Source organism: Lonchura striata, chromosome 10, assembly GCF_050655825.1.
Source record: "Lonchura striata isolate lonStrDom1 chromosome 10, ASM5065582v1, whole genome shotgun sequence".
NCBI lineage: Eukaryota > Metazoa > Chordata > Aves > Passeriformes > Estrildidae > Lonchura > Lonchura striata.
In genome coordinates this window covers 23,202,047-23,216,372 of record NC_140712.1, presented here as the reverse complement: position 1 = coordinate 23,216,372, position 14,326 = coordinate 23,202,047, and the positions used below count along the sequence as shown (strand labels likewise).

Below are 14,326 nucleotides of genomic sequence, written 5' to 3'. Positions count from 1 at the left end.
ACCTGCCCATCAAAAGGAGCTTTTCTTTAGCCCCACTTGCTCAGCCCTGCCCTGTACCAAAGCTGCAGAGGATGGAGAAGGAGGGTAAATTACAACCTGGAAATACAGTGCCAAGACAATTATCCCCGTGCTTTGGCATTATTGCAGTGCTGCCCAGAGTCACAAATAAAGGCATTTTTAGCAGGGATTTGTGTTAGAGGGTTGCCAGTTTGTGCAGCCTCATCCCTGGGTTGTTCACATCCCCTGTCTATGCTGTGCTCAGGGATGTTGAGCTCTGCTCTCCCACAGCTCTGACTGTTGAAACATTGGGACTTTTGACAGCTCAGCTCCTCCAGAGTAATTTTCTCCATGGACATGCAGTGCCCAGGACAGGGATTGGCAGTGGCTTTTCCATAAATACATCCTTGCCTTGTCAGCCCTCTGGATTTCCAGACTAAGCTTCTGCATTGTTGCTGTGGGACTTTGGAAAAGCCCACAGGTAAAAAATGGTCACTCCTTGACTTAAAACCATTTCACGAGGAACATTAGCATTAAATCATGTTAATTAACATTAATATGAAATACATGGCTTAAGACCTCTCTTTGGGTTTAGCAGTGCTCTAGGAATAATTTAAAAGATGAGCTATTGCTCCCATTGGGATTTTGACTTGAATTCACTAAAGGCAATGGGTGTCCTTGAACTGGCTAAGAAGGCTCTGGGTCAGGAGGTAATTTCTGAGCAGTTTCCTGGCTCTTCATTCTGCTTTGTGATGGCTTCTTTATGCTGGGCTGTATATCAGGGCCCTGCAGAGCAAACCTCTTAACATCCCTTTGCTGTTCTGGGCCCTGAGGCAATGAGCCATGTGTTTTTTTGATGATCATATGAAGACTCAATCTATTTTTAGGGCAATCTTGTTGCCAGGAATAATTTCTAGGACTTCTGATTTGAATGGTGAATTATGTGTCCATGTAAATGCCTGAAATGGATATTTAAAAATACTTTTTCCTGACTTAATGTTTTACAGATTAACACCTCTAATGCTGTTACAAAAAAAGCAATTTTATTTTCTATCTGTTTTGAATTTTTGACTGGTATAATTGGAGACTTCTAGGCCAACACCACAACTTTAGTTTCAAAGCCCCAAGCAGATGAAAGTCAGTACATTGAATAGATGAACAGGAGGGTGATGAAGAGACCACACCCAGTGAATTTTGTACAACCTCTTTCCAGTTGCAATGAAAATATTTTTATTTCATGTTCAGTGTTCTATGTAATGTGCCCCAATGCACTGACCTCTGTAATTCTCAGTGGTTCCCCATCCAGGGCTTGAGGAGTGCATTGATTTTCCTTCCATCATGCAATAAGCACGAGTCTCACATCCAGCCTATATTGACACCTGTAAAGCCCCATTTAAATAAATCAAAGGGGGCATTTGGGTATTCTCCCACTTGCCTGTAGGTTGATGGAAGAATAGATTGCTTTAATACCTCAGTGATTTATTTGTCAGTACAGACAGCCTGTCATAAAAATAATCAGTATCAGAAATGTTCTTTGGAAGAATCATTTGGGCTATCAATATCTTGGGTGGCTTAATCATCAAATTCATTGCTTTTATTAGGTTTAAATGTATAAATTCCTTTTAGAATGGATTTGAACTTTTAAAGCATTTTACTGTTTAGTTGATTGCTTTTTCAAGTATTTCAGTTTCTGAATAGCTCCACAGTATTTGGATTTGCACAAAAGTAAGGAGGAAAAGGCCTAGTAGGATAGTTTCTTCAAAATTGTCTCTAATGGCTCTACTTTCTTCTCTTTCTCTAGCTACAACAATGGTGGCACATGTGCTGTTCCAGTGGATTCTAAGAGGGCTTATTCTGACTTTTCTGCTCAAAACTACTCTGTCCCTAAATCCAGATGATCCCAATGTTTGTAGTCATTGGGAAAGGTAATGTGTAACCTGCCAATTTTTTTTAATAATCCATTTAATGCTTTTACATTTAGAAAGCAAGCTGAGAGCCATAATTAGCTAAATACCACCATGTCTCAGAAAAGAGATTTGCTTTACAGAAATAGTACTTTGGAGTGCCTTGGAGGGTTTGGCTCATCCCAAGAAATTGGTTCTAAGGCTGCAGATATCGACCACATCCCCCCTGTGCACTTTGGGAAGCTCCTCCAGAGTCTGATGAACAGGAATGCACTGAAGTGTTTGCATCCATCATGGAGAGACCCACAGAAATGCTGGCCTTATTCTGTCCTGCTTTTTTCTGCTTGTTGTCCAGCAAGAAAGTTTGAAGCCCTTCCTGCTGCAGCATCCTGGCTGTTTTTGTCTGGCCTGAACTTCAGGGCTCTTCCTGCCAAATTCGTGTCGGCATCAAAGAGTGAACGAAAGCATTGAACATGAAAGGCCCTGGAATTTCTTGTTCTCTCTGTTGTTTCAGTGTCCTGGTCCTAAAAGTGGATCTGAGCAGGCCAGTTCCTGTGAGCACAGAGAAACCCACAGCCTTTGATGGGGCTCACACTCACACAGGGGTTGTTTGCAGGGGCTAAAGGTCCTGTACTTCTCAGTTTAACTTGATACATTTCCAGTTCTGTTCTCTGGTTCTATTCCACACAAATCTGAATTGCTGTACACTTCAGCAAAATACACCCCTTAACAAAGGTAAAAATAGAATTGTATTTAATGACTATGTTTTGAAGCCTTAATTAGAGAATTAACTCTTTGTAGATAATGCAACTGCAAAGCAAAAGCTGTACAGGAAATGGATTTTGCATTCTGCGTGCTGGAAGTGCATTCAGAGCACAGGAATAAAATATTGATTTTGTCTGAAGAAAGTCAGCAACCTAGAGACCCAATCAAGGAGAAACAAAAATTAAATACCAAAATTGATTGGTTGTACTGACCAAGATGACTTTGTTAGTTAGATGTTAATAAATCAAAGGGAAAAGATTGTTGGGGCTAATGCTGGATAATAAACGGGATCATAAAATAATAATTGAGATTTGCAAGTGTTACTGTCTTACATTAATAATGAGCAATGTAAATATTTTATATTTTGGCATTAGCAGAAGTAAAAACATTATTGCCAAACCCAGCAAACAGTGACAGGGGTCAAAGCAGAGGAACCTTGGCTTTTCTGGAAGGGACACGACGAGCAGGGCAGGAACAGCCCAATCTTCGATTTCAAGGCAGCCAGCCCCTCCAAGTAAATATCTTGGTATTGCCTTGTAGGTGCAATCTCCCAGGGCTTAATCACATCTGCAGTCCTGCTGATGAGGGGGAAATCAGCTGCAGAATTAAGACAATCCATATAATGAGTGACCTAGAGTATCTAATTCCTGGGTCTTGACCTGCCTAGGTCGATTTGAGTATTGCTCTCCAAAGATGTTGTGGATCTGATAAAGTGGGGCCTGTGTCCAGACCAGCACCTGAGACAGGAGTCCCGTGAGCACTGCACACACCTGCTGTGGGACAGTGCTCTGCCACCACTGACCCCAGCATGAGATTTGGGTTCTTGTATCATGTGAGACACCCTACAATAACGAACATGGAACCTGTTGCATGGCTAAGTGGTTTGCATGGCTAAGTTTTGGGAGGATTGCTCAGTTCTTACTATTGTTGGAGCTCTGTGATTTCTCAGCAAATTGCCCAGGTTTTGCCCATATCCGTTCACTTCTCACCTTCTAAATTTCCATGAATTTTAGTAATATTTTTTTTTTACCAAAAGAGAATGGTTTATTGCTCACAGTGATATCTCTATGTCTGTATCATAAAGCCAAACTTTTCAGGAAGAGGTCTAGCAGAAGGAAGCCCTTTTCTGCTTTTTGCTAATACCCAAAGTTTCTAAGATTCTTGATGTAAATATGTTTCATACTGGACTTCCATGAGCAGCAGATACAGGGAACTGCTGCTTTTCACAGCCTCTCACCTCTTTCCTTGTCCCCCCTCAGCTACGCCGTGACCGTGCAGGAATCTTACGCTCACCCCTTTGACCAGATCTACTACACACGATGCACAGACATCCTCAACTGGTTCAAGTGCACCAGGCACAGGTAGGAGCTCATCCTCAGAAACCTCATCCTCCCGCTGCCTGTTCAGCTCCTCACACACCTCTTGTTTACCCAAAAGTTTGTGGTGCTCCAATACAAAGATGTGTGTTTGGAATTCCAGGGCATTGAATAGAAATGCAGAGATTTTTGCCTGAAGTTTGGGTGAGATAAGTGATAGTCAGTCCTTCATGAAGCCATCCAGGAGAATGTATCATTCCACTGGCCCTGACATGGGATTGGAAGTGTCTATTCCCTGACCAGACATGACCAATTCTCTTTTCCAAGTGACTGGTGCATATCCAGGTTTGTAAAAGGAAGTCCATGCAGATCCTAAATTGTGAATAATCAGGCATTTGAGGGTTAGTGATAATTAGAAATGGATCTGTGTTAGAATTAGTGCACCCAAATCTGCACTGAAAATCAGGTAAAATGAAGATGGGTCCATTTCTAGGACTGAATGAAAACTTGTACTAAAGAGTTAATTTTTCCCAGGCTGCAGGATATTTCTTTTATATCCATTCTGCTTCCAAAGTATCCTAATAAATATCCACTAATATTCACAATCTTTCAAGGGGGTTTTAGAAGCCTTTTTTTATCTCAACTCTCATGAATTCAGTTGCAAGTTGGCTGTTGAGCACCATCCCAGTGGGACTGAGGCACTTGGCTTTTTAGCTCCTGAGTTAGAGTTTGGAAGTGAACAGAGCTGCAGAGCTTTCTGGAATATTGTATAGATTGGAATGCAGCAGAGTAAATTCGATCAGTTTATCCAACATGAGGGACAATAGATTTTGTTCAATTGAGGTAATTTCCATAAACTAGCAAAGCTGTTTTGAAGTGTTTGCTGTTAAATATGCAGTTAAATATTACCTTTCTAAGGTGCTATCCTTGCTAATGCTATGAATAAATGTAGGAATGCTTCAGAATGCTAAACACCTTTCAATTTCTGTGCACTACAGTATTGTGGTGGGGAAACCAGGCTTTACATGCTGAACTGGGACTATAATGACACTTTCCAAGGTATTGGTGCCTTGGAAGGTTTAGCAAGCAGGAAAAATTACTTGGGGTTAACTTCTCAAGCTGTGTATCGAGAGCAGCTGCCACTGTGGTAAGGTTTTGTGTAGCAGCTGACACAGTGGTCTCTGTTCCTTCCACTGATGAGATCTGACCTTGCTGATGTGCAAAAATAAGTCATTTATTCTTGAAGAACCTCCTTGCCCTTGCAGCAGGACTGGGGAAATGTTTTAAGGCAGCAGCTGTCCCAGGAAGAGCTCCAGTGACTGTCATGAGCATTGTGCTCATAACACGAGTCATATTTCAAGCTTCAAAACAAGTATCGATTCCTCCCTTATTGTGGCGTTTATTATCAAAAGGCTTTCATGCATTTAAAAATAATCATTGAATGCTAGCCTTACCATAATTTAACACAAATATCATTGCAGCAGGAGGCATTGATTTTCAATAGTGTCCCATGGTTTTGTGTCTCGTGCTGCAGGATCAGCTACAAGACCGCGTATCGCAGGGGGCTGCGCACGATGTACCGCCGGCGCTCGCAGTGCTGCCCCGGCTACTACGAGAGCAGCGACTACTGCATCCGTATGTACACACTCACCTGGCACAGCTCAGGGTGGCCTTTGGAGCAGCTCTAGAGAAATTAAAGATTCTCTGCATTAGGGTTGGTTTTTAGGGTTTTCAGCCGGCGCTGATGGCAGGCAGGATTGCGGGGATGGAATATTTCGGGGCGGTTTGGGTATGTGCGTCTTGAGTAAGTAGGGAGAATTTGGCTGGAGTCCTTGGGGAGGGAGTTAGTGAAGTTCCTTAGTGCCTTCTTGATTCAGAGTTTACTTTGGGGAGTAATTAATGCAAGTATTCAGCAGTGTTAAGGAATTAGGGGAACTGAGAGCACTCAGGAATAAGCCATCACATAATTTAAGCATCAGTGTAAAGGTTCTGCCTCTTACCTTTGAAAGATCTTACTAAAAAAGTTAAATTAGTTAAAATCTCATTTTTTTTCACAGTGGTTCCCATCAACAATTTAACTTTTTAAAGCGTCTCAAATATCAGAAGAACTTTCTCCTGACTGTACTGTATAAATAAATACAGAGCTCTGGAGTGTTTTAGGTCAATATGAGGGGGGACAAAAATCAAAATGGATCTTTCAGCAATGCCTAAGAGCTTTGTTAATTAAAAATACCCTCCATTAGTGTACATTAGTGTCACATGTTTTCAGTATTGCAGCCTTCTGAGTGTTCTGCATGTGCTCAAAAGGAGAGTGGAGATGGGAGCTCTTGTCTAGGTCTTGGGTCATGAGATTATGACACCAGAAAAACACAAAGAGGTTTTGATCAGCATCAGAATTCAAATTTTATTAACAGGTTTATAATGCCATGAAATAAATGTGAAAATGATACAATTACCCAGCTCACTTCAAACATCTTGGCATTGTGCTTTACAGATCTTTCTTTTTAGCTCTGTTGATGTTTTTATCTGAGCTCTTGTGTTGGACTCATATTGTAATACATGAGCAGCTGAAAACCATGAATGGACCCTGATCTCATTTTCAGTGACCTTTAAGCCAAACAGTTACATTCAAGGGGTTTGCACTGTGAAAAATCACCAGCCCTTTGAGATAAGGCATTAGAATTATTTTACAGAAAGTGTAGTAAGTTGATCTTTTGAAGTGCAAAATGCTGTTAGTCAAGTCCTGAAAAACATTTATTGCAACCTATTGTCTTTGCTGTAATCATTCCTATGGTCAGTATGTACCTACCTTCAAATATCTCAGGTGTCAATACCATGTCAGCAGTTGTTCCACATACTTTTATTACAGTCTTGAATTTCATGACTCAGAATCTTGTCACAGACCATATTTATTATCACTTTTCTCCCTGCAATCTATTGATTTTTTATTTAAAAAAAATTTTAATTGCCATACTATTGCAACAATAAATCTCTCCAGACTTTCTGATTCTTTGAGGATATTAACATTTGTTTTGAAGTGGTTTTTTGGTAGTGTTAATGCTTAGTGTTTTGCTGCCGCCAGGCAAATTTTATCTTTCTGTGGTGGAGAAAGAACAGCATACACTGAAATTTTGCTAATGCAGAGCAGGCAGCAGGTATCTGGTCAGACCAAGAGCCCTGTGTTTGACACAGAGCAGATAATGGTTACACTCTCTCTGCTGTTTACATGTGCAGGAGTCAGGTTCTTGTATTTCATTATCAGCCTGGTGTGTGCTCAGGGACATCTGCTCTCTGCCCTTCCCGGAGATTGGAGCAGCAACAGCAGCCAAGGGGGAAATGATGTCAGGGAAGAAGTTCTCCATCATGATGGATTCCAGATACTTGGACTTATTAGTTTGCTACTACAAGTAGCCACACAGCAGAAAAAAAAAAAAAAAAAAAAAAGAAAACCTCCTTGAAATTCTCTGAGCCCTCAAACAACACTTTGGAGGCACAATATTTTGCTAATGGGATCCTTTTCGTGTCACCCCTTTTGTTTGTAAGACATCGAGCCCTGATCCCATTTGTTTGGTTTTGTTTTTCCACAATTATTTTCCTGTGCCAACAAGCAAATTCTCTCATTCATCATCCTTTGCAGTCAGCAGTGAATTCCATTTTCATTCCTGGAGGCACTTCTCTGCTTTTGCCTTTTTCCATCCCATTTCTTACTTCTCTTTCCACTGTTATTTTTTTTGCTGTTTCCTAACAAGGTTGTCCAGCACTCTTGGCCAACGTTCCTCTAGACACATTCAGTGCTGCTCCTCTAAAGGCAGCTGCTCCAGGAGTGGCCAGGACACAAATTTCTGAGCTTTTCCTGAGCTGTCCCTGGCAGGAAGGGAGGGAAGCTCCAGCCCTGCAGAGAGGGCTCTCCCTGCTCAGCCAGCCCTTTAAAATCCATTCCATTAGCAATCATGGAAGCCACTACAACATGGGGAGGAGGGATACATCCTGCAGTGAGTCTGATGATCAAAAGAAAGTTTGATTAAAAAACAGTGTGTAGATTAAAGGCTAATTGGTTCTTCTTTCATTAATAGCAGTCTTTATTTCTTGCAAAAGTTAAATGGCTTTGTAATTAACAGTGACATGTTTAGACTAGAGAGGGCTGAGTTTAAATCTCTATTAATGACTGTTTCTTGGATTTTAAAACAGAAGTGAAGGCTTTCAGCTACTGTTTTGATCTTCTCCCTTTTCATTTACTAACTTTCAAAAGGATGTCAGATATATGGTTTTATCTTTGTCCTCCTGTTGGGGCTTACTAAATAGATTAAGTCTAATAAAATTTACCCTCAGTTCTAAATAATCACGTTGATCCAGAGCTCTTGATCTGCCACTTCTCTGGTGTCTTCTTTCCCTTTTTGGCATCATCATAAAATGTGGAATTCAGGCACATGGTCCAATAATTTAACTGATTGCCTGGTAAATTATACAATCGGCCAGTCCATTAATACTTAGGCTAAACAGTTTTGGGGTATGAAATTGTTTTTGTGCCTCCAAAGGGCCTGAAATACTTTGGGGTTGCAGTGTTATTCAAAAAATCCCCCCTTGAAAAATGCTGCAAATACACATCTGCATTTTTGTTCTCCTTCACTGATACCTTAGAAATGTTGTTACCATTGTGGGAGCTTTGCAAAACGATTCCCCTTCTCTGAATGTTCTTACACTTGACAGAGCTTTTCCCTGAGCTGTCCCCGAAAACAAACAGCACAGTCTGGGCAGTAAATCAGAGCAGCTATGATTTACTGTACTTTGTATGCTAAGGTAAGCTTTTGGCAGAGCAAATGCATAAACTGCAGAAAATCTTTTTTTAAACAACCACAGGGTTCAACTGCCCTTCAAGGTTTTTGTAAGGATGTTTTAAAATTATATTGCCTAGATTAGTATCTGTGGTAGATAAAACAGCTCTGAATACTTTGCTGCTCAAAAAAAAAAAAAGAGAAAAAGAATATTACATGGCTCTTTTGTGCTCTCTAGCCTGTGAGGAGATGGTAATTGAATAGTTCCCTTTAAGAATATGTCAGGTGGAAAGATGCCCTGTGTGCTAAATGGATGCATTTTTGTCTGAGAGACCAATGCTTTGTTCATTCTGTCCATTTTAATCTTATTCTTGCACAACAGATTTGTACAGAGGAGACACTTCTTGTGGGGAACAAAGGGTCAGAGACCTGACATCAGAGGGAAGGCAGATGGAACTCTGAGCAGCAGCTACTGCCAACTGACTTTTGGGCAGAAAAGCATCAACCATGAAACAAAATTTGGGAATTCACCTTTTCTTCACAGATTGAGTTGAGCTTTTAAGTGTTTTCTTCACTCTCCTACCTTACACTCTTTTTCTAATGTCTAAATCTATGCAATGTGACAGGATGTAATAATGACAGGATTAGTGATTTAACAATCTGATTTGCTGCCATTTATCTGTTTTTCAAACCTGCCAAAATTCAGTAGAGTTATAGATGGACCATTTCATGGTGCTTTCCTTTCTTGGCCAAGATATTATTGATCTCAGATTGTTTCTCAACATTCAGCTTTCCACATCACAATTGTCACAAGCATCAGCAAGGCTCCCTGACTTTGACAAATCTTTTTCTAGAGAAATTGTTGGTCTCACTGGTTGAATCTCAGTTTTTACCTACAGGGATATTTCCGTCAGGCCAGAGGCTAGGGACATTATTGTATTAACATGTATTTATTTACCCAGCTTTTCAACTCACCTTTGTTTGATGCCTTTAATGAATTTCAAAAGCAAATGAGGAATGTTCTTTCAATAGCTGACTTGGGGAAATTATGCAAATATGAGGCCTGATTGTTTTCAGGAGTTTAAATAATGTTTCATAAATTCTGTAATTGCAATAGCCACGCCAGCTTCCTAGTGTGATGTGTGCATTTCTAGTGCAGCCATATGAACATTCCCACCTCAGGACTGAATTCCCATTTACAGGGCTCTGTGGCTAGTGCAGTTTTTGTACTCCTTGACAAGGCTGCCTTATTGCAGCCATATGGTTGGATTGTTAAACATCTGTAGCATAGGAGTAACAATTCCAGAGCTTCCTGCCATCTGGATGAATTACAATCCCTGCAATTCCACGCATATGTTCCAGCAGCACACCGACACCACAGTCGAGTGTGCTCATGATGAGAAGAAAAAGAATGGCTTGTGTGATCAGTGCAAAAGTTGTACACTCCTAGAAAACGTTAAATCAGCAGCTTAAACTTCCTGAATATTCATAATGTTTGTTCATATGTCAGATTTGTTGATTTTTTTTTTCACTTTATAAGGCAGTACCTCATTAGCATTTTAGAAGAAATGTTGCCCCCCCTTCTCACCTCAATTTTAAATTCCTTGTGGTGAGCATTCCTGCAACTTGAAAATATATTGTTTGAAAGCTGCTGGACTTTTAAAATACATTTTTCTTATCTTTATAGACACACATTAAAGCCAATGCTGGTGCTTTCTGTGAGAGCCTTACTGTTACATTATTCAAGTACAGAGTCCTGTACATCAATAATGCAACCTAAATTAGGGGAAATGCTATAGCAGGACATAGATACTTCCTATCAGGGGACATTCTTTTTCTCTGTCTGATTTGGGAAGTGTGACAGCGAGAAAATGGTGTGGAAAGCCTTTCTGCATATAGTTATTAATTATAGAATTGAAATGACAGTAGGAGACACTTTGAAATTTCTCCCTTTATATGCAATGGAGATGACTCCATATATCTTTTGCCAGTGAAGAACATAGGGAATATTATTTCAATCCTTTGTTCCCATCTGAAGGAGAACTGGGAGAAAATGGGCCTTTGCTTGCTCATTCAGAACCTCTTGGGACATGGCAGTGTGAGGGCAGAGGGACACCAGCCCTAGAAGCACGTCAGTTCAGCAGGTGACACAGATGAAGCCAGTGGGTGGCTGTTTAGCCTGAAGACACTGGAGAGACACCCTGGATGTGAAGGTGGAAGGGTCAGTTTTCATCTCCCATCCATTATTTTGTGTTTGCTCTCAGCCTCTGGATGCTGAAGGATTTGCAAAGATGCTGGTGGGGAGCAGTAGTGAAATAAAGGAAGGACTTCTGCAAGCAGTGCAGGAGAAGGAGGAGAAACAAAATGCTCGTATAAAGGAATGAAAATAGCATAAAGTTGAAAAGGGGGGAATGCTGAAGCTATGTAATGTCTCAAGGGGCTTAATAAATATCAGAGAAAAAATTATGCAGGCATTATGGTTGGAAAAAGATTTAGACTGTTGCTAGTGTAGCAGAAAAAGCTTTTCTGGCTGCTTTAGGCAGTCTCTGTTGGATCAGTATAAAAGCACACTGGGACTGCAGACACAGAAGGAGGCACTGGATCCAGAGCTCCTCATGGTGCTCATGCTAATGGCCTGGATGTCTGGGAGCTTCAGCAGGCCCAGAAAAAAGCACACAAACCATAGAAGTGATTCATTGTTGAGTTCAAAGAAAGAGCCGTGCAAAGTTTAGTCCATTAATTTGCCCTCTTTTAGCAAAGTCAGGCTGGTCCCCAGCTGCTCTAAATCAGCACAGATCCACCAGGATGTGTCTGGATGCCCTTTCAAATCCTGCTCCTGCTGGGATGCACCTCACAGTGGTTCATGGCAGCCTGCACTGATCCTGCATGGCCTGGAGGCACCAGGGCTGGTCCACAATGCCTTTGTGACCCAGCCCTCCCCATACTGCTGGGGATTCTTGCACAGAATAAAAACAGGGTCCCGTGCTCCCTGGGATGAATGAGGGTGTGGACATCCAGAGCATTTGCTCTTTATGAAGAGCACAGTTATGAAGACACAAGATTCTGGAAGATTTTCCCCTCCAAAGCAGTTTGCAGTTCATGAGTAGTCCAGGCATGTGCTGAGCCAGGTTAACTCATGGAAATCAATAGGGTCAGAAAGAAGACAAATGTGTGAAATGGAACATGTTTAAAATTGAAATTGGAATCATAGAATGGTTTGGAAAGGACCTTGAAGGTCAGCTTGTTCAAACCCACAAGTTGTTTTCTTGATCACTCCTTTACATCCTTCTCCCATTAACAGATTTCTCTTGTACTCTGGAGAAGTTTTAAAGCCCAGGAGAAAAGGAAGGAAAGGTAGAGAGAGGAAAAGAAGTTACCTAAATCGAGATGGCCTTTAGAAAGAGCTCCTGATGTACATACAAAATCTGAGCTAGCATCTCTTTCTGCTGCCTTTCTGTATTCCTCTGGCTGTGGCCTTCCCTGAGCAGTTCCCCCATGAACTCTGGATGTCTGGGAAACCAGCAGTCAGATGTGGGGGACCATTACCAAGCAGATTTCTTCTTGCCCACAAAAAAGAGCTCCTGCAACCTCCTGCCAGCTGTCAGTGCCAGTGGTCCCTTCCTCCTTTTGAGGCATCTTATAGCCTGAAAATGTAAATAAAACAAATCACTGGCACTGCAAGGGTGGTTGAAGTGCTACAATAGAATGATAACACATGGTAGCATATGAGAACACATGATAACACATGACAATGCATGATAACACATGAGAACATGTGATAACACATGATAACACAGCAGGGGTGTGGGTTAACCCAGTGCCTCCCCGCTCACTGATCCCTGCAGCTCCCATTCCCTTTGCCTGATGGGATGGGAGAAGAGGAAAGAAGAACCAAAGAAAGAAAACTTGTGGATTGAGATAAAACAAATGAATGATCCTGAGGAGCAGAGAAAGCCTGGGTGCTGTGCCAGCACAGTTCAGCAGTAGCTGAAATGTCAGCATGGTCAGCTTTGGTTTGGTCACCAACCTAAACCACAGCATGATCCAAGCTGAGAGGAGTTAACCCCATCCCAGCCAGCCCAGTAGAGCCAGCCATGCTACAGATAATAAAACACTCATCAGTATGAACCTCAGGAAATCTCCTTATGGTTTTTCTTTGTCTTTCCACCTATTGGTTTCAGTAGTGGCAGGGGAGCACTTTGGAACTGGAGTGAACCACTCTTTTCAAGTGTTTTTTTCTCTGTTCAGAGCGTTGGGAAGGACAAGCTGGTGCTGGCAGTTGTCTGGGCTGGCTGAGGTGTTGTGGGCCTTGCTCCTGCCTCCCTCTGCTCTCACAGCCTTTTATAGCAACAGCCATGGATGCCCTAAATACAGCAACCTGGCCAAGCAGGAGGAGGCATTTGGCTACCTGGGTGCACTTACTTACAGTTCAGCTACTCCCCATCTCCTCCAGCACAGCAGTGAGAGTGGTGGAAGCATTTGGCAGATGGAATTTGGCCCAGAGTATCCAGTGCTTTCAGCATCTTCCTGTGCATAATGTGCATTTCTTTTATGTGAACTTTTGGAACGCCTGTCTGTAATTATTCCATCCTTTTAGCAGTGCCTCTGAACAATACCAGTGGCATTCACACAGGGAATACCACGTGAGCCTGACAGAAGAAATACCATTCCAGGCACATGGTGTGATTCTGTGCAGGGCCAGGAGCTGGAATTCAGTGATCCTTGTAGTCCTTTTCAGCTCTGAGCTCCTGTGATTCTATGATTCTATTAGTCTACTTGTGTTTATTGATGCTGGTTTCTCAAAAGCTGGGTAATTCCTGGGAATGAGTTTGCTGGGTGGGAATTCAAAAAACTTGTCATTCCCTTTGTTCCTAATTAACTCTGGATTTTGTGACACGTATTTGACATCTCATAGTAGGATAAAGATATATTATTCCATGGATTTTCTGCAACTGCATCTATTTGTGGTGGAGACTATAAAAAAAGGGCAGTTACTCTGGAGCTTAATGTAAACTGACTGTTCTCTTATGGAAAAAGTCTGGAAAATTTGTAGAATGCAATAACTTATGTTAAAATATAAAATACTTACAACTCTGAAGCATAAATCATTTAGACCAAAACGTAAAAATATTAAGATGCCAAATTGTGCAGAAAATCACTCTGAGACTTTGGGAAAGAAATAATTTCTTCCTATTGAACCTACAACTTTGCAGCAGGAGCCTGGATATCAAACAGGGTGGGAACTCCAATTTCCATCACCTTTGGTGAGAATTGTGGCTGTGCACCATTTCTGAGTGGTGTTAACATGGCACAGCAATAAATGATCTGCAGAGTGAGTTCATGGAATCTTGGAATGCTATGGGTTGGAAGGGACCTTAAATCCCATTCCATTCCACCCCTGCCATGGGTAGGGACAACTTCCACTGTCCCAGGCTCCTCCCAGCCCTGTCCAACCTGGCCTTGGGCACTGCCAGGGATCCAGGGGCAGCCCCAGCTGCTCTGGGCACCTGTGCCAGGGCCTGCCACCCTCCCAGGGAACAATTCCTTCCCAATGTCCCATCCATCCCTGCCC

General features: G+C 41.8%; 1 protein-coding gene across 12 annotated transcripts in view; it reads left to right on the top strand.

Annotated features, from left to right (window-relative positions):
* Positions 1-14,326, top strand: part of MEGF11 (multiple EGF like domains 11) — a 255,172-nt gene that overhangs the window by 60,526 nt on the left and 180,320 nt on the right. For all 12 annotated transcript variants that reach the window (XR_014957713.1, XR_014957712.1, XM_021552638.3 and 9 more), the window contains 3 exons: positions 1,799-1,922; positions 3,926-4,027; positions 5,517-5,617. Coding sequence is in view for 10 of the 12 variants with exons in the window: in XM_021552638.3 (XP_021408313.1) it covers positions 1,807-1,922; positions 3,926-4,027; positions 5,517-5,617 (319 nt within the window). In the remaining 2 variants the exon portion in view is untranslated. The remainder of the gene's footprint in view (positions 1-1,798; positions 1,923-3,925; positions 4,028-5,516; positions 5,618-14,326) is intronic.